General features: G+C 43.4%; 1 protein-coding gene across 6 annotated transcripts in view; it reads left to right on the top strand.

Moving 5' to 3' along the window:
* Positions 1 to 1,352: 1,352 nt before the first annotated feature.
* Eml4 (EMAP like 4) overlaps positions 1,353 to 25,023 on the top strand; it is a 128,372-nt gene continuing 104,701 nt past the window's right edge. For 4 of the 6 annotated variants that reach the window (XM_036170621.1, XM_036170620.1, XM_036170619.1 and 1 more), the window contains exon 1: positions 1,353 to 1,676. In XM_036170621.1, coding sequence (XP_036026514.1) covers positions 1,652 to 1,676 — 25 coding nt within the window. In that variant the 5' untranslated portion in view covers positions 1,353 to 1,651. The remainder of the gene's footprint in view (positions 1,677 to 25,023) is intronic. The other 2 variants (XM_036170618.1, XM_036170617.1) reach the window with 1 other exon arrangement.

The following is a 25,023-nucleotide window of genomic DNA, read 5'->3' as shown; positions in this document are numbered from 1 at the left end:
GACGTTTAACAGTCTTTTCAATTATTTCATTCTCTCTCTCTCTCTTTTCCTCCCTGCTGGAGCTGAGGATCGAACCCAGGGCCTTGCGCTTGCTAGGCAAGCACTCTGCCACTGAGCTAACTCCCCAACCCCAACGCTTCATTCTCCAAGTCCTGTCATCATGACAGTTGCTGCCCCCAGTTTCTTCCATTCTTCCTTCTGTTTGTCCTTTGTAACCTACAAGTCTTACGTTTTCCTAACCGGGCTATTTTAAAAGGCACATCCAATGTAGTCTCTGAAGACCTTCCAGTTCTTTGTCACTCGAATCTACACAACCTTCAACCTAGAGGGGACCTAAACAGTTCAGACGGTCTGCGTAAGGAAGAGGGGATAGACTAGGAAGACTGAAGAGGACAGACGGGATATGCTTTGGCTACAAGTCTAGCCCTTGAATTTGCAAGTGATAAAGCGAGGCCTATGTAAGTTAGGTGACTTCATAAAACACTGTGCTATAGTTTCCTGACAGGCTATCCTGTGGCTTGCTATACAACAGTGGCTTTGCATCCTGATGGAAAAAAACAAAAGAAGAGGAAGGAAGCCGGCCTGTAGGTGCACTTCCACCAGGCTCCATGACCTCAGGGCAGGCTATGTCCTCATCCTCAACATCCAGTATCCTTCCTCATTAGAGCGGCTCTCAGTGTGGGACAGCCTGCACATCAGATATTTACATGACGATTGACATGACGATTCGTAACAGTATGAAGTAGCAATGAGAATAATGTTATGCTTGGGGGGCGGGGTCACCACAACATGAGGAACTGCATTAAAAGGGTCGCCGCGGTGGGAAGGTTGAGAACCACTGGGTTAACATGAACGCTTCCTCCAGCACTAACATCGATCGCTTGCTTGTGCTCTGTTCTGGAACCTGAGGTTGTTGTGGTAGTGTTGGCCCCAAGCTGGTCAAGAAGTCTGGCCCCTATTTATTATTCCTCACCTGATTAGAGGGGAAGGGAACTTCAGGAAGGGGGAACCCTCTTTAGCGTCCATGTGGGATTATCGCCCTTCAAGAGAACTCCAGACCTGGACTAGACGGAGAGCCTCCCACCATGGACTTGAGTTTCCCAAGCAGCAGAACGCCCATGACTCCCACCCACTCAGACCCAGCTTGGCGTTGGGAGGACATCCGCCGCGAACCCGGGGCCACAACGCCGGCGCAGCCACGAGCCTCTCGGCTCCGGGAACCTCGGCGGCAGCCGAGGCCCCGCAAGGGGAGGGGCGTGTCGCGAGAAGCCCCGCCCCACCCCATCACGTGGGCGGAGGGGCGGAGTCGGAAGCGTGACGGCGTGCGCGGAGGCGGGGCCGTGGCTGCGCGCGGGCGCGGGGGCGGGGCGCGGCGCTCACTGCTGCGGCTTGGGAGAGAGGAGAGGGAGAGGAGAGAGAGAGAGGCCGGGCAGGCGGCGGGCTGGCTGCGCGGCTCTCAACCCGATTGCCTGACCGGCCGACCGACCCACCCCGGGGGCTGACGACGGCCGGCGGAGGCCCGAGTCGCCGGGAGCCGCGTCGGGCGACGCCGAGAACGAGCGCGTCAGGCTCCGCGGCCGCCACAGTCGGTCGGTGTGCTGAATGAAGCGCCCGCCCCGCTGAGCCCCGAGCCCGGCGCGTTCCCCGCAAGATGGACGGTTTCGCCGGCAGCCTCGGTGAGTCCCGGCAGCGGGCTCGCACTTCCCTCTCCCCACCCCCACGCCTCCGTGCGCAACCCGGGACCCCCGGCTTCCGCGCGCCCCGCGGGGCCCTGCTCCCCGGCTGCCCCTCGGGGTGGCCGCCGCTTCCCCGCACATGGTTCCCCCCCCCCCCCCCAGCGAGGCTGCAGCCCCGCCGCCGCCGCCGCCGCCGCCTCCCGGACGGGCGGCCCCTCCCCCATGCACCCTCGCCTCCAGACCCTCCTTTCTTCCCAGAGCCCCCCTTCAGTGCGGGGGCTCCTCCTCCTCCTCGGCGACCCCCACCCTCACCCCCCACCCCCACCCAGCAACTGCTGCGTCCCTCCCGGTCCGCTTAACACCGTCCTCCGACCGCGATTCAAGTCGGAGCACCCCTTCAATCCAATACAGACTCCCCCTTCAGGGTACATCTTTGCACTTAGGGAGTTCCAGGCAGGACTGGGTGGGGGTGGGTGGGGAGGCAGCCTTTCCGCAGAGAGTAGGAACTCCCACTCCCAACTTCTGAACTGGAGGCACCCCTCGTCAGACTTTAAATTTGGAGGTTTATAAAGGAGCCCTCAGTAACTGACAACTTCCCTCCACTTCTCTGAACATTTTTGCAGTGGTGGTGGAGAGAGCACCTCATTTTACTCAATACAGGGAAGGAAGAGGTGCATCTGTGTTGGGGTACCCTCTTTAAGAGTGAAAGCAGAAGCGTGTGGTCTCCCATGCGTGCTGGAGAGAAGTAATCCTGCCCAAATGAATCCATGAGAAAGGGGGCCTGGATCGGGAAAGAAAGGATTCTCCATTTTTGGAATATGCTGTCTTTGTGGAATGGAGAGAAAGAGAATAGATTGTTCGGTAGGCTGAAGTGTCTTCTTAACGGTTCTCTTCGACCAGAATACAGGTGGTAAATTTTCTGACTGGTCTGAGGAACAGCCGATCTCCAGGGTAGCCAGTACCTGTGTCTGGAATTACGATTCTTTGAGGCCACTGGAATCTAGTTACTGTAAAGATTGAGCTTTAAGTGTTACGGTGAGAGAAACCATTCTGCTTTGGCTGATTCTGCAGTTACGTGATACCCGCTGCTGGATTTGATTTGTATTTTGAATATTTTGCGTGGTGGTAGCCTGTGTTCAGATGCTTTTCTTTTCCATTGCTTGATAATAAATCTCTAGTTAGTTAGTGTTCATGGATCAGTAAACCATCTGGCACCAAGCCATATTTTAATCTGCCCACACAAGGTTGGGATTAGTGGATTAAAAAAAGTAAAATAAAAAGCAAGTACAAGAGCATCGGGTTCTCGCAGTTGTTAAATAGTAGAGCCACAGTTCTGGTCTTGACTTTCTTGAAGGGGAAAAAATTGTTATTATACAGCTTTGAGACTGGAAATCCCAAAATAGGAGTAACTCATTGTGACTCTTTTCTCTCCAAAGACACCTGTTGTCCATTATCTAACCTTTGATGTCTTATAATTCCTTACATAGTGAAGTTATCTCATTCCTGGACTCCTTTTAGAGAGGCATTAGCTTTTCATTGGTTCTTTTTTAGCTTGATGCCTGGGTTCATTCCCCAGTTCATATTGACTGGAAGACTGGCCTTCACGTCCACTAACGTGCAGATTGTGCACTTGGCAAAAATTGATTGAGTATCTTGGGATGGGGGGAGCTGTGATAATCTCTATGTAATGGAATCTTCACTCATTTGTGCTTTTCTTGTTGGTTCTGAGGAATCCTGCATGGCTTGCAGAAGCCTCTGTGGTTTTTGAAAGTGTCTTTTCACCAATTGGAGCACTTGGGTTAATTTTGAAAGTGTGTATGCCATGTTAAACTCAACTTCATCTCTTAACTATTCCAGGAGAGACAGCAGGAAGGACAGTTGCAGGGGGGGGGGGCAAATCCTCTTTTTATGGCATGTTAAAGATGTGCAATGTTGGACTTGAGAAAGGATTTATTTCACGCCATCTTTTGTGATCCCATTGTTGGATTAAAAAAAAATCACTCTGATTTGATGCCAACTTTTGGGTGGTATGTGATGAGGCTCTCCTTATCTTTAGATTTGGTATTGACCAGGCCGGGGGAGACATGCCTCTGTCAGCTAACGGAAGGAAATAGTTCTTGTCTATGTTCTAGAGTTGCCCCCGCTGAAGTGACTTGCTAGCAGGAGTCGAGCTTTCTCTTTCTGTCCCCTTTGAAGAGTAAAACTAGGCCCCATCTTAATTGAAACCTTAAAGGGTTGGGAATGGGGGAGGGAGCCGGTCTGTTTTACTAGTACCCTTTAAGCTCAGCTCTGCTCAGCTCTGGCCAGATTTCTTGTTTCTGTTCCCTGCAGTTCATTAGCCGGGAGCTTGGAGTTACATTGATCTTTATTTTATCATCAAGAGAGCCATTAATATAAAAGAAAGCACTTATGTTTAAAAACTTCTCTTTCAACTGAAGAATTCAAAACATGTGAAATTCTTCTGGGGGTAACAGATATGGAAAGCAGTTTTTTTTGTTTTTTTTTTTTTACCCTCCTAAGGAAGTGGATGCCTGGATTTGCTTTCACATACTAGATAGGTTCTTGGAAAATTGTGAGAAGACTATATTTTTATAAGCAAAAAAAAGATTCAGTGTTTTATCAGCAGAATGATTCTTTAAAAGCTGATTATTGAAGGGAATCTGGCAGTGAGTCATCTTGTAGATCGGAAAGACTTCAGACCCAAGCTATGCAGTTTGTGCATTTTGTAAGACCCCTATGTGGTAGCTTTGGGAACAGAGGATGGAGTGTTAGATGATTGGCCATTTCGATGCTACGTCAAGGTTAGTCATTTTCTTGTATTGCCCTCATTTTAGGTAAAAGCATCTGAAGGACCCATTTGCTCTGCAGCTGATGAATTTCAGGTAGTTTGGTTGGCAGGTGCTTGGAATTTCTCCTGGGTACAGTACCTTTCACTACATACATTAGGGTCATTTGAAAAGGTAGCACGTGGGAAACTGTTTTTAAAGTTACTCCACGTTATTTTGGTGTGTTGCCTCCACATCTTAAGGTGGGTATGCACACAACCTCTCACAGTATGTATCTTAAACTTCAGGTGTGTTTGCAAAAGTAGGAAACTACCAATAATTACTACTTTTCTTTCTGATCTATTGACTTTCATAAGGTTGGGGTTGGATAAATTTTATGCTTTAGCATGTTTTTCTTATTTAAGTTTTTAAGTCAGTTTTTGTTTTGTTCTTTTGGTGGTGGCGGAGGTTGGGTTTTAACCCCACCCTTGAGGCACGGTCTCAACTATATAGTCCAGGCTGGCTTGAACGGATGGCTGTTCAGCTGTCAGCCTCCCAAGTGCAAGATTATGCACCCTGGGCTATTATTTTTTTCATAATAAAAGTTTTAATTTAATTTTAATATATTTATCTTGGGATTAGCCTAATGGTGAATGTTTGCATTTTAAAGAAAGCATAAACTCAACCATGCCAGTTTACAATATACAATTCAAATTGTCATACAAGAAGGTTATTATGTGTGAGAAATAACATTTTCTCATGTGCCTCAGGCTGGTGGCAAAGTTGCTGCTGTCTTGATCCTTCTGTGTCTGCCTACTGAGCATGTGTTGCTGCATTCAGTTTGGGTGGTTCATGGAGTAATGAAGGTACCATGGCTTTATAAATTAAATGGTAGGTGAGCCCTCTACCAACTGAATGACATCCTCAGCTCAGATCTTGCTTTCTTAATGGAACAATGCAGGAGTTTTTTTTTTTTTTTTTTTTTTTTTTAATTTCTGAGCAGGTTCTTAACATAGCCCTGAGTGGGCTTGAACGGTTGATCTCTTGTTTCTATCCTTCAGAGTTTTGGGATAATGGTGTGCCCCACCACACCAAGCCCTTTGTTAATTTTTTAATTTATTTGTAAGACAAAGGCATGCTGTGTTGTCTTGGCTAGTCTTGAACTCTTGGCCAGCCTTGAACTCTTGGCCTCATGCCACCCTTCTGCCCAAGTTTCTCCAGTAGCTGGGATTACTGGCACATGACACAATGCCTGGCTGATTTTCAAATATTAATCTAGCTTCAAACATCCTTTAAATATTCAGTAAGGCTTTTTTTTTTTTTTTTTTTGGTAATCATTTGAAGTTTTTTTTTCCCCCTAAGTAACTTTTAATTTCTTTTTCTTTTCTTTTTTTTTGGGGGGGGGGTTCGAGACAGGGTTTCTCTGTGTAGCTTTGCGCCTTTTCTGGAACTCCCTTGGTAGACCAGGCTGGCCTTGAACTTACAGAGATCCACCTGCCTCTGCCTCCAGAGTGCTGGGATTACAGGCGTGCACCACCACTGTCCATCCGTAACTTTTAATTTCTTATTGGTTGTCTTGAAGAGCAAAGATAGCCTTAAGTGGTGACTGGGGAGGCAGTTCAGTAGATAAAGTGCTTGCTGAACAGGAGTTCAGATCCCCAGAACCCATCTAATGCTCGGTAGGTGTGGCAGTGAACTTGTAGTTCCACCATCCATGTCATTGAGTTCTGGTTTTGGTGGAGAGACCCATGAATAAGGTGGCAAGTAACTGAGGAAGATTCTTGATGCCATTGGGCAGTGGTAGCACACACCTTTAATCTCAGCATCCAGAAGGCAGAGGCAGGCGAATCTGAGTTCAAGGCCAGCCTGGTCTACAGAGTGAGTTCCAGGACAGCCAGAGCTACACAGAGACCCTGTCTTGGAAAAACAAACAAACAACGAAAAAAAGATTCCTGATGCCAGACAGCATCAGGCCTCCATATGCTCGAGCGCAACACACACACACACACACACACACACACACACACACACACACACACTTGTACCTATGTGTACTTTAACATGCATACACCACACACACTAACACATGCAAAAAGATGATTATATATAACATGATGTGAATAATAGCTCTTAAATGTAGGTACAGCAAGAGTTAGCTAGAGTATTGCTAAATATGTGTGGATTAATGCCATAGCTGGACCAGCTCTATACCTTTTATCCTTAAAGAAAGGATACAAAAAGATATGCTTTTGTCCTTTAGGAACTTACTGCCGATTTTAAATAGGCATCTAAAGATGTTCATTACCAAGCGGAAGTAAAATACCAGAAATGGAGGAGAGAAGCCCCATTTAGAATGCTGTGCTGTGTATCAAAGCAAGTGATTTCTGAGAGTGAACATCTGGAGATTGCTAGATCTATAAAGCCTGGCGTTTTAAAATTATCAGAGAACGCATTTGGCAGTCCAAATTCCAGGGATTGTATGACTAGGTCTTTATCTGTCTTACGTTTAAGTCTGAATTAGTTATAGAAAAACTGTTTTGTATATGAGAACTCATTTATATATTATGTAAAACTTCACTATTTGTTCATAGGAATTTGAAAACATTTTGCTATTTAAATAGATGGATCATAAGACCTTTTAAAAGTTCAAGGAAATAGCCCAGCAGCAATTGTCTCAGTGTGGGAGATTGCATGTCTGTTGTGGATTTCTGTGTCTATATGTTACCTCTCAAAAGTTCTATAGTTCTGGGTGCCTTAGAGTAGCATAATACCTTAAATTTGCATAGTGCTTTGTAGTTTACAAAGAACCTTTATGTCTTAAATCTGTATGTGATTTTAAGAATAAATTGTTACCCTTTTAAAGGTGAAACAGGTTCAGAGAGTATGAAGTGTCTTTTCTAGAACTATATGAATACAGGCTCTTTTCCCCCTTCTTTTGAGAAAGGCTTAACTTGAAGAATTTATGTCCACGTTAAATAGTGACAAAAACAGAAAGATAGATTGTATTTCATATATTCAATCTGTGTGCAACTGATAATAACAGGCTGATGTGTGTATAAATCTTCTCCTGTGCCCAGAATTTTAATACTGAAAATTAGACAGTGTTTCATTCTCATTTTATCCTGTTGGCACATAACTTTTTAAAAAACAAAAACAAAACAACAACAAAGCAACCCAACTAACCAACCAACCAAATGAAAAACTCCTGAACTCACTGTATGTGACACAGTCCAGCGTTCTTTCCCTATTCTGGTGGTGACTGCTTTCTGAGACAGTGTCTTGCTGTATAGCTTACAACTGGAGGTCCCTGAACTGGAGGTTCTCGCCTCAACCTTCCTAGTACAGGCATTTTGGGCATGTGTCGCCATGCCTGCCCTGTTAGTGACTCCTCAAATCTCATAGATATATCAAATCTGGAATCTTGCTCTTCTAAATCAGCTTTTCCTTTCAAAATGATTGACTGTTGAAGTCTCTTAATTGGCTTTTGTAGAATCATTCTGTTAAATCACTCTACTTTGCTTCTTATAAAATGGCAGCTTTAGCCGGGCAGTAGTGGCACACACCTTTAATCCCTGCACTTGGAAGACAGAGGCAAGTGGATCTCTGAGTTCCAAGCCAGCATGGTTTGTTGAGTGTTCCAGGACAGCCAGGGCTATACAGAGAAACCCTGTCTTGAAAAACCAGATGAAATAAAATAAAATAAAATGGCAGTTTTATTGACTTAAACACTTGAAATTCAAACTTTACCTTTGGTTGGTGAGTGTTCAGATAAGGAAAACACTGTATTTGCATTTTACATAGAATAGCAATTAAGGCTCAATAGTGGTTTCTGAAATCATAGACAAGGATGCCAAGTCATGGCCATTTTATAAATGCTACATTGAAGTTATATAAATGTGTGTGTATTTTTACATGAAATACTTTATTACCCAGTCTTGAAATCACAGGACAATGTTTGATTCCTTGTCATTTTTCTCCCTGCCATATTAAAAATGTCTTCTTTTGATCCTTCTTATCTCTTGTTATCTTTTTCCTTTCCCTGTCTTTCTTTCTGTCTCTCTTTTGAGACAGGGTCTCATGTAGCCCAGGCTAGCCTCAACTCAGACTTGCTATGTAACTGAGGCTGGCCTTGAACTCTTGATGTGCCTTCTTCCACTTCCTAGATGCTGGGATTATAGGTGTATATACCATTACATCTAGCCTCTTTGTCTTCCTCAGTTATTTTTCTTCTTGTACTGGGGGATTGGACTTAGGTTCTCATGCACAGCAAGCAGGTGATCTACCACTGAGCTAAATCCTCAGCCTTCTTGTTAACTAACCAACCAACCAACCAACCAACCAACCTCCCTCTCTCCCTCCCTTCCTTCTTTTCTCTCCTCTTCCTCTTTTTTTTTTTTTCCAAGATAGAAGTTCCCTGTGTATCCCTGGCTGTTTAGGAGCTGCTCACTTTGTAGACCAGGCTGGTCTTGAACCCAGATCCGCCTGCCTCTGCCTCCTGAGTGCTTGGATTAAAGGTGTGCGCCACAATGCCTGGTGCTTGTTACCTTTTCTTATTTTTAGTTCCCCCCCCCCCCCCCAAAAGGGTTTCTCTGTAGCTTTAGAGCCTGTCCTGGACTAGCTCTGTAGCCTAGGCTGGCCTCGAACTCACAGAGATCCGCCTGCCTCTGCCTCCCGAGTGCTGGGATTAAAGGTGTGCACCACCACCACCACCACCACCGCCTGGCTGTTTCCTTTTCTGCCACCATAATTCATACACTTCTTGGATTCACGCCATACTTGGATTATAGTAAATTTGATTAAGTCTGATAAAGAATTATGGCCTAGGTTCTGGGGTAATGCTTTGAATTGCAAGTCATGTGCATGACTTACTGATTCTGAAATCAGTTTATTAATGGTCAAGACCAACATTTAAAAAGACTAAGGCAGGAGGAATGATTATAAAATGCCAGTGCTCCACATGATGATGGCTGAAACTTTCTAGTTCAGTTGTGTGTGCTTGGCTTAGACTGAAGTGTAAACTTTCTGTGGGTCATGCTTTGAAGAGGTAGACATTTTTGTGGCTAAGCTCTATCGGAGAGAGGAGCTAGGAATGCTGACATGTGTGAAAGTGGGGGGGGCAATTAGAAGTTAGAGGGAATAGTGTGCTATCTCTTGGAAAACTTAAGGATCTGAATGTAGAGAAGGAAGACAAACTTCGATCTTATAATATTGTGGCTTTATACAATTTTAATAGGTTATTTACTTTCTCAAGTGATTCTTTGGCTTGTAAGAAGGTTTAGGTTTACCATCTGTTATTCTAGCTTTTTAAAAATGTATTTTAATTTTTCAGTTCTGTTGTATGTGTATGTGAGCGCAGGGGCTCGGAGAGGCCAGAGGACACCATCAGATCTCCTAGAGCTGGAGATGCAGGCACTGGCGAGCCTCCTTATGTGGATGCTGAGACCAAGCTAGGGTCTTCTGCAAGAGTAGCACATGTTCTCAACCTTTGAGCCATTTTTTTCAGCTCTAGTTTAGCTTTTCAAATGGAGTTGTCTGTCTTGACTCACTAATTAAATGATTCTGAACAGACTCTCTCCACTCTTCGAGGCCCATCTCGGGTTGATTGTCGTGATCCTGGAGTCTGTTCCTGGTTGCTCTAGTCTTGCTTGTTCAAACCATTGCAGTGCAGTCTTCCTAAAGTGGTGAATTTGCACTCAGCACCCCAAGCATGTGGGGCTATACTCAAAGGTTGAAGCCTGTTTAGTTTAAAAATTTATGTTTATTCCTATGAATAATTCATGTGATTATTTTGAGACCATAACAAGAATTGGTTCAGACGGGGATTAATAACTGACAAACCTAGAAGGGGATTTGATGAAAAGCAGGATGTCTGCATGGCTCTAAATTTCTCCCTATTGTGTGCTTATTAGTTGCAGGGAGAAAATAGTAACTGTACAGTAACAAAGCCAGACTCACCGTGAATGCATAATCAGAACAAATACTGCCGGTGAACTTTGTGTGCCTTAGTTTTCTTTTTTACCTCCACTATGAATGGTCTGAATCTAATCAGAAGACACTTAAAGTACACACACACACACACACACACACACACACACACACACACTCTTCATTTGAAGTGGTCCAGATTAAAGGAGACCAAAGAAACATTGGACTATGTTTTAGAGAGAAAAATACAACAAAGGATATTATTGATTCACTTGACAAACATTAGCGATTATGTGGTAGAAGAGATAAAAATATGCACGCCTTTAATCTCAGCTCTTGGGAGGCAGAGCCAGGCAGGTCTCTGTGAGTTCGAGGCCAGCCTGGTCTCCAAAGCGAGTTCCAGGAAAGGCGCAAAGCTACACAGAGAAACCCTGTCTCAAAAAAAAAAAAAAAAAAAAAAAAAAAAAAATCAGTATTTAACTTACTAACATTAATAAATATACTAAAATTATGCATGGAGATATTTTTACTTTTAGAAAATACAAACTGTAGTTGATAGGGAGAAAGGACCATGGTATCTGTTAACTTACTATTGTTTGGGGCAGGGTCTTACTCTGTATCTCAGGCTGAACTGGAACTCACTGTATACCACCCCTCCCCCCCCCCCTGGGCGCGCATGTCACAGTCCTGTTTCAGCCTCCAAGTGCTGGGAACAGGGATGCACTACCACACCTACTGTGTATATCTTTTAAATGGTTCATCAAAAATGTATATGTTTTATAGGTAAATATATACACATAGGTAATCGACAATGTTAGCAGCAAGTGACTTTGGTCATAGCTGTATGGGTGTGTGTGTGTTCTTCATTACTTCTATTCTGGTAGCTTTTCTGTAACCGTGGCATTTTCTAATACAGATTTTTAAAAAATTATGTGAACTTTGCACTATATTTCTACAATATATAGCATTTTAAAAAATACGGAACTAGCTATCTCTCAAAGAATTCCAGGGCAGACTCTTGAGATAAAACCGTGACACTGAGAACGCTGCCCATGTCTATCTTGTGGCTTCCCTGTGTCCCGAGGCCTTACTTTGAGAAACATGCCTTTGGGCCAGAGGCTGCTGTGGTTCAGACATAGCAGACAAACATTTTACGTTTTGTTCGGCCCTTTGGGTATTTCAGAAATTGAGAAATTGGGACTGGAGAGACTGCTCAGCCGTTAAGAGCACCCACTATGGCAGCTCACAGTAGGCTAGACCTCCAGTTCCAGGACCCCGACCACTGCAGGCACCAGGCATGCATGTGATGATACACAGACGTACATGCAGACAGAATACCCATAAACATAAAATAAATATATACATTTTTTACAAAACAGGAAATTTCACCCAACAGTCTTGGTCTTTTTGCTTGTTTTAGCTGAAAAATGGATTGCTTCACCACTTTGAGTGTGTATTTCAGATAGAGTACATGTTCAATACGTGATATATCAGGCTAAGTGCTCTTGGTACTCACCTTATTCCTGGCTTATTTTGTCTTTTTATTGCCTGTCCTGGGCTCTGTAGACAGTTGTGTGCCAGCAGATGATGAGAGGCATGCCATCTTCTTTGCACTTTGGGCAGTTTGAGAACCAAGTTTCTGAGCTGATGCCCACTGCCCTCCTAGCATGTTGTGTTTATTTCCTGTAAGCAAGGCATTAGTTGGTTTAGCCATAGTACAACTATCAGTATTGGAGAATCAGTCTTAGTGTGTCATAGCTATCCAGTTCTCTAGTTCACATTGTTTAATGTAATCTTTTTTAGCAAAGTGATCCAGGTTAGAATTGTAGCTGCAGTGGCCTTTAGGCTTTTCATGGTGTTTCATAAGCTTCAGACTTCAGGATGTTGTAGAATAACCTTGATACCCCTCTCCCCTTAGATTCAAGTTACACATTTTGGCAAGAAATGCCACAAAATGAAACTGTGTTTATGTCCTTGCTGCTGCTGCTGCTGCTGCTGCTTCTTCTTCTTCGACAGGATTTCTCTGTGTAGCTTTGCACCTTTCCTGAAACTCACTTTGTAGACCAGGCTGGCCTCGAACTCACAGAGATCCACCTGCCTCTGCCTCCCGAGTGCTGGGATTAAAGGTGTGCACCACCACCGCCCAGCCCTATGTCCTTGCTTCTTAACAGGTGGCACCTCCCATTATTGGTTATTTGATTAAGGTCTTTTTCACTATAACATTACTTTTCTCTTTGGTTTGTAGGAAGTAAGTATTTTGAAGGTATAAAAGTTCTGCTTCTCAGCCCTTCATGGTATTGATTTGTTTCTATTTGTATGGCCTAGAATGTCCTATTTTTTTATTCAGTGAATAATAACCCATTGCTATTTATTTTGAGGTTCACAGTGGCCACAGTTTAGTCAGTGGATATTCATGCAAGATGGATCCTGTTTTCTCGGAGGTTTTCTTGCTTTCTTACAATAAGATGATCCAGACTCACCTTGTGTTCTTCCTCCTTCAGCCCTGGAATTGACCATCTCTTCAAGGAGACTTGGTTCTGTTTTGTGGAGGGTGGTGTTTGGAACCAGAGCTGGGGTGTGTGTGTGGAGCTACAGATGGGTTTATATCTGTGTTTGGCTTTTGTAAATGCATAGGGCTCATTTTAGTTTTCTCTACATATTTGTAACTAATTTTCCACACTGTGAGGAGTCTAGTCTTCAGTTTGCTTAAGCCATCTCCTGTCTGTGCACGGTTTCACTCCTTTGTATAGACCAACGTCTTCGTCTCCTTTGGGTTCTAGCATGAGAGGGCGGTGCCTCTCTGTTCACCTGGGTGTCGACACATGCACAGGGCTTTGATACCCTCTGCTGGGCTGCCCTTTCACTTGACTCTCTTCTTCCCTCCTTTAGCCTTGCTCAGGGCTTTAGGACTGACAGTTGGTTTTGAGACAGGGACTTGTATGCAGGCTGGTCTTGACTTCTGTATTCCTCCGAAGTACTGGGGTTACAGGCATGCATCACCACTCCTGGGTGTTTTTAAAGTTTTGTTGTTTTTTTTACAGCCTATGTTGATTACACATAAAAATAGGTTTTATTATGACATGTACTTAATATATTTTGATTACATTCGTGGACCTTCTCCACTCATTCCACTTCCTCTTCCCAAGTAGTAGTCTCCTTTCTATTTTCCTGACTTTTTTATTCCCCCTGTGGGAGAGGGATACCTAGTGAATCTCATTAGCGTTTATAGGAGCATGGGCATCTTACCAGTGGCTACCCCGCTGAAGCAGATGTCTCTCCTCCATCAACCATGAACCACATGTGAGTCCTGGGGGAGTGGGGGGGGGGACACGGACGGAGCCTCCTGTGCTTCCTCTGGTAGGGTGCTGCTGCTGTGAGTTCAAGAGCCAAACAGCTGCGTCATGCTGAGGAGTCCGCACTACCCCTTCTTCCGTCTCTGACCTTCTTTCTCCCTGTCCCTTGTACTGCGGTTTTCCTCGTGCCGTGGAGAAAGAAGGTCAGGTAATGTCTCAGTCATGGCTGAGTATCCAGTGTGCTGTTGTCAGTGTGCTGACCACTGCAGCAGGAGCTCTGACCGGAGGGAACTGACCGGAGGGAACTGACCAGAGGGAACAGCAGCACTGCTCTGTGGCATCCTGGTTGCTTTGACGGGCAGGCACCTCGTGGTGGTTTAGGGAAACAGTAACAGTAGCTTCTCCTAGGGCCTGTGATCTTCCCAGCCCTGAGACCAAATATACACAAATTCCCTCCTGCGGGGCAGTGTCAAATCCAGTAAAAAAAAAAGCAGCCAGTTACTCCCACAGTAGCCTTGACACGTGCACCAGTGGGCTTACCTTGCCTGGCCAGGGGCAGTAAGGCACACAAGGTAAGTAAGGCTGTTGGTGACGATGCTCCCCCTGTAGCTTTCATCACACTTTTAGCACTGTGAAGAAAGCCAGCATGGAGGGAGCTTCCAGCCCAGCCCACTTCTTCCCTTTATGTCCCGCAGCTAACGTGTATGGTGTCGTCAGCCATAGGCTTTGCCATCTAGTTCTAGGGAGAAGCCAGCAGAAGTTACACTTGAGAATATTATTTTGCGGGACCTCCCTGATCAACAACGTATGTACATACGTGTGTGTGTGTGTGTGTGTGTGTGTGTGTGTGTGTGTGTGTGTGTTACTTACATGCACATGGCAGCTAGACGCCAACATTGGATGTCTTCCTCTGTTGTTCTTCACCTTACTTTGATCTTTTCACATTTGTCTACTTACACATGCCGTGGCGCACATGTGGAGGTCAGAGGACAGCTTAGAGACGTTATTCTCTCCTTTCACCATGTGGGTTTCAAGAATCGAACTCAGGTTTTCAGGCTTGGTGGCAAGCATCCTTATTCATCTAGCCATCTCCCTGCGTTATTCTTGGAGGTGGGGTCTCTCACTAAACCCGGGCCTCTTTGATTTGGTAGCTCATTGATTCAGCTAGGCTGGCCAGTGAGCCCCAGGGATCTTTTTGTAGTGTTTTCCCACCCGTGGCCAGCATTGGTTTGCAGATGTGTGCCGCCATGTCTAACTCTTACACATGTATGGGGATCTGAACTCAGAGCCTCATGTGTGTGGTACTGACTAAACCATCTCCCTAACTGGTGACTATATTTTCTTTTTAATTAAAAAAAATTGATAAACCAACTTTACTGAACACTATTCTTCTTACCAAAAAATACCACTTCATTTTCTGTTATTCCAGTTCTGCTTGCATACACTTTACTCTGCTAGAGCTACCATAATGAACTTTTGCACATGGGATGGCTTAACAGAAGCTAATTTCCAGTATTCTAGAAGTTAGATGTTCCCACAAGATCAAGGCATTGGTAGGTTTGCTTTTTATTTGCAGCCCCCTCTCTGGTGTCAGCCAGCTAGTGCATTTGGTTTTTTTCACCGTGCATGCTTATCCCTGGTGCCTATCTCTACACGTGCCTATAAATGACTTGTTTCTTATAAGGAGACTCAATATGTTGGATAAGGACCCATCTTTATAGACTTAACTAATTATAGCTCTAAGAATCTTCTCTCCAAATACAGTCACACTTTGAGGTCCTGTGGAGTAGGTAAGACTTCAGCGTAGCATTTGGGAGGACATAATTCAGTGCACAACAGCATGCCTGTATGTGTATATAAGGTAAATAAGATTAGATGAAAGTTTGAATCCATACCATTTTGAGTAGTCAGTTTTGATGAGTATTTTAATAACTGCATGATACTTTAGATCATGAATATAAATTAGTTTAAAGTATTTACTGTCAGTGGGAAGGCACTCCAGATGTCTAGTTCTTACTATCTCATTTCTATATTTAAACAGTGAACACTTACCTTTGAGCTAGCTGTGGTTAGCTAATATGAGAGGGAGATTGGGTAAAGAAAATACATGTGAACAGAAGAATCAGCTTTTTTTCTCCATTAAAATATTGTGACCATCTTCCCTTAGCAAGTATAACTAGAAAGTTCAGTATACTGTACTCCATTGTTTAGACATTTTGTCACCTTAAGTTGTATATATTAAACGTGATTTAACTTACTCTTGATGACCAAGGTGGCTGTTATGAGTGTCATGTATGATTGTTGTGGTAATACAGTGGTTCCTTCAGGAGCTGTTTGTGGGGTCTGTATGTGCCGTACAATAAATGTACTAAGATGGTTAAATTATTATTCAGGTCTTGCTGCTTGTCAGTCACTTAATGCCAGTGTTCTGCTCTGATCTTTTTATTTGAGTGTATGTGTCTTAAAAAAATACTGTTGTCAGACCTAAAATTGAATGGAACTTCTTGATAGTAGATATATATACAGGAAGATATCTGTGATTTTGCCTGTCAGTTAGTATTTTAGGTTTGTTTTGTACAAGTTTTTGAGACAGGTTCCTTTCCTAGCTGGTCTGGTACAAGCTATGTAGTCCAGGCTAGACTCATATTCAAGGACCTCCTTCTCAGCATGCTGGATGCTTAGATTACAGGAATGCACCACCACTTCTGGCTGTGAGCCTCTCGAATGCCATTTTACAGTGGTTTATATTTAAGATCCATACATTGCATTTCATTGCTAGGTATCTTTATTGGATTTAGTTGGTTAAAGAAACTGTCTTTTCTTTTGCAGAGTTTAACAAAGGTATGGATGATTTATCTTTTGGTGCTATGCAACATGTTTCTTTGTTTTCTGTATATCCTTTAAAATTAAACTCATGGATTTTTATGTATTTGCTCTATTTTTGTAATCTATCACATTTAACCCCCCCCCCCCCCCAAACCTAATTTGGCCTTGTGGGAGCGTCTTCAAACTGCCTTCTGAATTCAGACTATAGTGGTCTCCCTTGCTTTCAGATGTGGTGGTATGTTCCTGTAGTGGTTTCAGTGTAAATGTCCCTGAGAGGGTCAAATATTTGAGCATTTGGTCCCCAGGGGTAGCACTCTTTGGGCAGATTTAGGAGGAGGAAGTATGTGTGACACTGGAGTTGGGCTCTGAGAGTTAAAAGCCTCATGACACTTCCTGCTCTCTTCTTGTGTCTGCATGTGAGTGAGCTCTCAGCTTCCTGCTTCTGCTACTCTTCACCCCAACCTTGCCACACACCTCCTGCTACTCCTTCTGGAACGGTATTCTTTTCTGTAAGGTGCTTTGGTCATGGTGTTTTTATCACAGTAACAGAAAAGTACCCAATGCAGTTTCCAGTGTGTCTTTTATGCATTCTACTCTACTCATGAAATCAGTTGTTTCTCCAATCAGTTGTATTCTTTTTTAAATACAGACATGGTATCCTTGACTCTATAGGTGTGCATTGCTATTGGATCAGTGTTTCTGATTAGTTTTTTTCTGTTTTATTTAGAATTAAAATTTTTTAAAATGCATTCAAGTATTATTTGTTGTGTGTGTGTGTACACATTTGTGTGTACGTACAACTTGCAGGAATCAGCTCTCTTTCATCATGTGAGTACCTGCAGTTGAATTCGGGTGGCCAAATTTACCAGTGAACCATGTCACCAGCCCCCCTCTTTTAAATATCCAATTTTAAATCTGTTGTAAGCTGGGAAACAGGTAGCAAAGCCTGTGTGATGTATCTAAGGATTGTTTTGAACCTCAAAAAAAGGAGGCCCCAAAATTGATGGTGTATGACTTTAAATTGTAGGTCCAACAAAATAAATACCACTTATATTTGTAATATCAGTAACAGTGTAAGATGTTGTTTCAAATAGTTTTGAGCTGGATGTGCTGACCTGCATGCCTTTCATCCTAGAACTCGGGAGGCAGAGGCAGGTAGATCTCTGTGGATTTGGGGCCAGTCTGGTCTACAAAGTGAGTTCCAGGACAGGCTCCAAAGGTGTACAGAGAAACCCTGTCTCAAAACAAGACAAAACAAAACAAGAATAGTTTTGAGGTCCTTAGAACAATGCACAAACTTTTAGGTTGATATACTTGACTTGTTATTGATAAGTATATTTATATGTACACAGTAGAAATTTACAGACCGTTTATATTATAGTCTTTTTCTTTAAGTTTATTATTGCGTGTATTAGGATTTGTGTGTATAGGAGAGTGTGAATACACACGTCATGTTCTATTCTGTGGAGATCAGGTTGGAGGTTAGAAGGCAACTTCAGAAGTTGGTTCTCTCATTTTACTTTGGGTTCCAGGGATTGAACTCAGTTATTAGGCTTGCAAGGCAAGCATTTTTCCTGGCTGATCTGTCACACTGGTTCTGGATTTTCTTTGAAGATTATCAGTTGAATCTTTATGAGTGAGCTGTTGGTATATCAAAGGTCATGTTATTCTCTGTGTGATATACTCTCTAAGAATACATTTCTTTTCTCTAAAGTGGTGGTTCTCAACATGTAGGTCATGACCCCTGGGAGGGGGTTGGATGGCTCTTTCACAGGGGCCACATATCAGATATCCTAAATATCAGATTCAGATACAGTTATGAAGTAGCAACAAAATAGTTTTATGGTTGGGGGTCACCACAACATGAGGAACTGTATTAAAAGGTCACAGCATTTGGAGGTTTCATTGTGATTTCATAACTGCAATTTTGCTACTGTTATGAGTTGTGATATAAATATCTGGTATGCAGGATATCTGATAGGCGACCCCTTGAAGGAGTCATGACCCACAGGTTAAGAACTGCTGGGAGAGGGTGCTTTTTCTAACTTCCTAAGTTAAGGTGACTTCCTGTTTTAAAAGAGAACTATAAGTATTGCTTTCAAGTATTTTTTTTCTCTAATATATATTTTTACAGGCTGATTTTTTTGTTGTTTTTTTTCGAGACAGGGTTTCTCTGTGTAGCTTTGCGCCTTTCCTGGATCTCGCACTGTAGACCAGGCTGGCCTCGAACTCACAAAGATCCGCCTGCCTCTGCCTCCTGAGTGCTGGGATTACAGGCGTGTGCCACCACCGCCCGGCACATGCTGATTTTTGAAGTGCCTACACTGTACTGGTTTTCTAAGTGATACTTGAGAGCAAATGGCAGAATTTGTATTTTTCATTGAGTCATTTGTTCCAGAGAAGTATGGTAACTAACTGGCTTTTATTGATGAGTGAGTGGGAGGTTTGGTTTAAAAGAAGAATCGCTTTGTTGAAGGATATCCTGTTTTCAGTTTAGTTGGGGCATAACTCTTGACTGCTGTGCATACTTGTTGGCGTTCATCTTTTTCAGTCTTCAGTTAATGATTTGGTAAGATGTGTTTGTGTGTAGACAATGAATGACTTCCTACTTCAGAATGTAATAATGTGGACTGAGATCAGATACTGGGGAACAAAGTTTAGAATAGATTATTAGAAAGGCAGTATTTAAAATATTAATCATGACTGTGAATGGGATTTAATGATTATACTGAAACTTGGTTTCTTTGAAACTGCTTTCGTTGGTTCGTTAATGCAGTAGGGGTAAGGTTGGGAGTTCCCCAAGCCTACATGTGCTCTGTAGTAAGTAGGTTTTCACATCCTCACTGAGTGTAGTGGGAATCGGTGAGTGAGCCACTTGAAAATCCCTGCTCCCATAAGGCTTATGATTCTGTGGAGGATTCAGGCAATATTTAGTCAGGAAATATTTACTGAATGCTTGGTATGTGCTCAGCACTCTCCCAGCTACCAGCTATAAACAAAGCCCTTCTGGGTTTATAATGGAGGCTTTTAAAACAGAATGGTAGGAATGATTTTGGGGAAGTATAGAGAGCTTTGAGAACCTGAAGGTTTACCTGAGGCCTCTGTCTTCAGGCATTTCCCTCAAATTCAGACCTTTGTTTCAGCAGGGAAGCAGAGGTCAGGGTATAATGTGCAGATGAGCGTTTACTGCACATGTCTGCTCCCACTCTGAAACAAACACCCGGGAAGAGGGCGGCAGCTCCCTTTCAGTTGCAGTTCTTGGTCTCTGGTGGGACTGTTATCAGCTGTGCACAGCTGCTGGGATTCCAAGTTAGTTGTTACTGAAGTCTGTGGCTTCCGTTCTCTCCATGGTACCTGTACCAGTGATAAGTTTCTGTGATACTTGCTCCCCGCACCTCCCCGCTTTGTCTTTGATTATGAGTCTTGTGATCAGTGTGGTATGTTTGCTGGAAGCAATTATCATTGCTAGATGTGGTGTTTGAATGCCTGTCATACCAGCACAGTGGAGATTAAGGCAGGAGGCCAGCCTAGGGGCTCCGTGGAGTCCATGGAGACATTTGAGTTCAGGAACTTTATTGATGCTGTAATAACTTGCTAACACCTTAATTTCAGCCTAAAACATGCATTCAAGCTTAGGACCTTAGCTTTTTTCTTAGCTTTTATGGAACTGAAACTACATGGCTGCCTTCATTTGTGGATGATGGTTATTGTCAAAATGAAGTGTCTAAAATCCAGAGATCTTAAATGTTCCAAAACCTCAACTTTGAACAATGCACAAACTTTGCAGATAGAGGAACATTTTGGATTTTTAGATTATGGATGCTCAGTCCATTCTATGAAATATTCCAAAATCAACAAAACAAAACAAAAACAAACCCCAAAACTACCGAATCAGAAACCCTTCTGGTACCAAGCATTTTGGGTAAGGAATGCTCAACTTGTGCTATCTGTTGATAGCTTTTTGATAATTAATATTAACTAATAACCCTGGAGTGAAAATCTAATAATTGAACAATTACCCAATTATCTAATAATTTAATAAGTATTAAGCAGATCCTTCATTTCAGGCATTATTTTCATACTGGAATTATATCAGTGAACAAAACAAATCCTTGTTTTCAAGAAGCTTATACCAAAGGGAATTAGATGACAAACCATTTCATTAAATTCACTGCTAGGAGGACAGTGACATATATATATATATATGCTGGTGTATGCATTATTAGTTATAATGTAACTATAAATGGTCTCTTCTTAGAGTAGATGTTAGAATCTGGTTGTGGCAGATGAACTTAAGAAAAGTCACCTGGGAAGTGCCAAACAGATAGTTAAGGTGCAGCAGTTGTTAGGCTCAGTGACATTTCTATAGTTTCAGCTAATGGGGCCACTGGAGCACAGGATCTCAAGACCAGCTCTGGTTAAGGTGGGTGACAGACAGCACTTAGAGCCATGGTAGCATCCGATGTTATCAAAGGGTTTTGTGCTTTTAGCGTTACTGTCTGAACCCTTGTTTGCTAAACATGTATGTGTTGAACATGTATTTCTCTTTGGTTTTGATGATGAATTCTTGTTTTCCAGTTAATTACTGTAGATTGTTGATCAATCTGGATTAGGACCCTATCCAATTACTAAGAATTCCTGTTATGCTACTGACATCTTGAAACAGCTGTTTGTGGGTGGTGGTGATGATAGAGGCAAGCAGTGGGTTGTGTGACCAGGGTGAGGTCACCTTTTCCACCTTCTGGCTCTCTTTCTTTCCGGATTTTAACACCTACTTTGTTTGGTCCTTAAGCAGTTTGGGCTGTGACTGTGCTGAGAAGAGTCTGATGTTAGGGTTGGTTTGGTGTGGGGTGAGACTTGAGGGGTATGATTATGCTTTGGCCATGAAAGGAGTTGGTTCAATAAGCTGAAACCATTGATACAGCTTTCAGGCTCTGGCCCACCCCAGGCTTGTAATGCCTGTGCTCTGAATGTGACCCCATTCTGTTTCCTCTAAACCCACACTGGGCTGCTTTTTTTCTCACTTACTGTGTCATGATTATTGTCATTCCCCGCTTTAAGAGCTTGTACTCAATGTGGTTAGGACATGAACTCTTAGCTTGCTCTCCAGATTGCCCTGAGCTCCGGCTGGGCTTGCCAGCCACCCTCACTCCTGGCTGCTGCTGCTTTCTTTCTTGCTCTTGCCACCTTGTTCTTCTTGCTCCAGTGCTCACAGGAGGAGGACTCCTGTTTCCTCCCTGTGCAGTGGACGCTCTTAGACTTCTCTTTACTCTCTGCCTCTTCCTGCCGTCTCAATTCTTACCCATTAGTCATTAATAGCTGCCATTTCTCTTGCTACCCCCTGTTTATCAAGAACTGGTATTGGTACCACCTTCTTTCACTGTTTCAAACGTTAGGGGATTTGCACCCTTTCCTGGATGTATGTGAGTACGTTTGTTTTTACAGAAATCAATATGTACCTTCAATGGTTCAGCATGTGGCATCTTACTGTTAGTTAGCTGTGTTTACATAGCTTGATCTTTGCTAGGCAGTGTGCTTCGTAAGGACAGGAATATATATTATGTTTGGTAGGATTGTCTTTATTTTAATTCCATTTATTTATTGATTGAAGATTTATTTGTTTTTAATTATTGTGTGTGTGTGTGTGTGTGTGTGTGTGTGTGTGTATGTGCAAGTACATTCAGGTGCCTGAGGAGGCCAGAAGGAGGGAATCAGATCCCTTGGAGCTAGAGCTTCAGGTGGGTAAGAGCTGCCTAAGGTGGGTACTAGAAAAGGAATTCAAGTCCTCTGCAAGAACAGAAAATACCCTTAATCACTGAGCCATCTCTTTAGCCCCCATTTATATTTTCATTACATTTACTTTAGTTGTGCATGTGTGTCTGTGACCATGCAAGTGCCATGGCGGCCATGCAAGTACCATGGCACATACGTGGAAGTCTGAGGACAACTTGTTGGGGTTGGTTCTCTTTCCATCTGTTGAAGGTGGGATTGAACTCAGGTCATCAGTCTTGGCAGCAACCACCTTTACTCACTGAGCCATCTCATCCTATGTAGCCTAAGCTGGCCTCCTGGTGAATCCTCTTACCTTATCCTGCATGTGCTGGCATCGGAGTAGGAGGCATGTGCCACTATGCCCTGCTTGGTTGAATTTTTGTTGCATCCAGTTGACTGCACCTTGAATACTAACTGCTCACATTCAGTGCTTACTTCAACCAATGTGGAAAACTGCGGAATCAGTGAATCAATAGAATTGTCTTGAACTTTTCTTTTTTTTTCTTTTTCTTTTTCTTTTTTTTTTTTTGGTTTTTCGAGACAGGGTTTCTCTGTGTAGCTTTGCGCCTTTCCTGGATCTCACTCTGTAGACCAGGCTGGCTTCGAACTGACAAAGATCCACCTGGCTCTGCCTCCGGAGTGCTGGGATTAAAGGTGTGCACCACCACCGCCCAGCAAACTTTTCATTTTTTAATGAACTCTTATTTTCTTCCCTGTGTGAAATGATAAACCTGTGCTGTAGTGGGAAAACAGCTGGTGTCTGAGTAGATACTAACACTCTACTCAATTGTAAAGAGGGAAAAATAAGTATGATTAGGAGTCAGTAAATTGCTACTTGGCACAGGCCATGCTGTGTGTGTGTGTGTGTGTGTGTGTGTGTGTGTGTGTGTGTGTGTGTGTGTGTTGTGCTAGATGGAACCCAAGACTTGGTGTATGGTAGACTTATTAGCTTTACAGAATAATGACTTTTTTCCTGTGTTGTTTCCATATGTACATATATTATGTTTATCAAATTGACTTCCCTAATGCGTTCTCTGGCTTCCCCTTTCCTTTCCTGTTAGTTCCTTTTCTCCTGTCAGGGGTGTTTTGTTTGGATTTGAGGTTACCACATAGGAGAGAAGACCTGCAGTTCTTTACATGCTGAGAACTGTGCTCTGGCTATTCAGGTCTTTCATATTTTCAAATAAAATGTTCCTGCCTACTCTCTGTGAAGAAGGCCACTGATGTTTTGGTGGTATTGCATCGACTCCGTATCAGTGTTGGTAATTTTAACGTTTTCGGTGTTATCATGGGATGTCGTTCCATCTTGTAGCGTTCCCTTCACCTTCTTTCCTCGGTGCTTCCGAGTTTTCATTTGCGTCTTCCCGTGGTTGGGTCTGTTGCTAGAAGGAATACACATATTCTATGTTACTGTGAATGGGGTTTTTCTGTTTTCTTCTTTCGTGATGAACTCCTGTTAGTATATAGACAAACCACTCGGTTTTGTATGTTGTGTTTTGCTCTGCTACATTGCTGAATTTGTTTGAGTTCTGAGCACCTGAAGAGCTTTGGTTGGAGCCTTTAGTTTTAAGTATGTCGTGTGCCAGCCTTCCTCTTTGTGTCCCTGTAGCCCTTTTTCTTGCCTTTGGCAGTCCAGTAGAATTCAGCAGTCTCAAGCCTGAGCTTTTCTTTGTTGGTGAACTTTTTATCCCTGCTTCAGTCTTGTTGGCTGCTCTAGGTCTGTTTTGTGTTTGCTTTTTAATATATACCCTTAGTTAAATTCTGGTAGGTCATGTGTGTCTGGAAGTTTCCCCATTTCTTTCAGTGTTTCTGTAGATTGGAATATAATTTTTAGAAGTGATGCAGTGATGTTCTGGATTGTAGTTACATCTGTTGCCATGACTCCATCCTCTCTAATCTCACCGGGTCTTCCCTCTGCTTGGTCACTGTGGCTAGGGCTTGTTTACTCCTCAAAGACTCGCCTCTCTCCTTGACTCTTGGTGTTATTTTTTGGTCTCTGACTCATTTCAGCTTTGATCTTTATTTTCTTCTGCTGATTTTGGGTTTAGTTTGTTCTTGCTGTTTACGACCTTAAGATGCATTGTTAGGTACCTCCCTCACCCTCGTGGACACTCACAGCTACAGTCTTCCATTTCAGATTGCTTTTTCGGTATCCCGCAGATTCATTTGAATCCACGATTTAAAAGATTTCCCCATTTTTCTTCAGTGACTCCCTGCTCATTTAAAAGTGTGATGATCTATCTCCCATTTTCACGGTTGCTTTTGCTGTTGACTTCCAGTTTCATTCTGTTGTGATGTGATAAGATGGAACAGGTTTACCCCCCCCCCCCCACCCCACCTCCTCCTTGGACGTGTTCAGACTTGTGTCATGCCCTAGTTTGGTAAATCTCTGTGACTGGTGTCTTAGTTCTTTCCTGTTGCTGTGATCAAACACTGTGACCAAGGCAGTTCCTGGACTCATGATTCTGCAGTGGGAAGGACTCACCTGCATCGCATCAGGGCCGTATGGCAACAGGCAGGCAGGGTGGCTGGCCTGGTTGAGAGTCCCATATCCTCAAACTCAAGCACAGAGGGGGGGGGGGGGGGAGACAGAACTGGGAATGGTGCGTGGCTTTTAAACTCGGAGCCTGCTTCCAGTGACACAGTTCTGTAGCAAGGCCACACTTGTAAGCCTACACAGACAGTGTTACCAGCTGTGCCAGGATCAGGTATTGGAACATCGGGGCCTAGGGGCCAGTCTCATTCAGATCACCGCAGCTTGATAAA

This window comes from Onychomys torridus, chromosome 21, assembly GCF_903995425.1.
Source record: "Onychomys torridus chromosome 21, mOncTor1.1, whole genome shotgun sequence".
Taxonomy (NCBI): Eukaryota; Metazoa; Chordata; class Mammalia; order Rodentia; family Cricetidae; genus Onychomys; species Onychomys torridus.
This window is presented reverse-complemented; position numbering and strand designations above follow the sequence as displayed.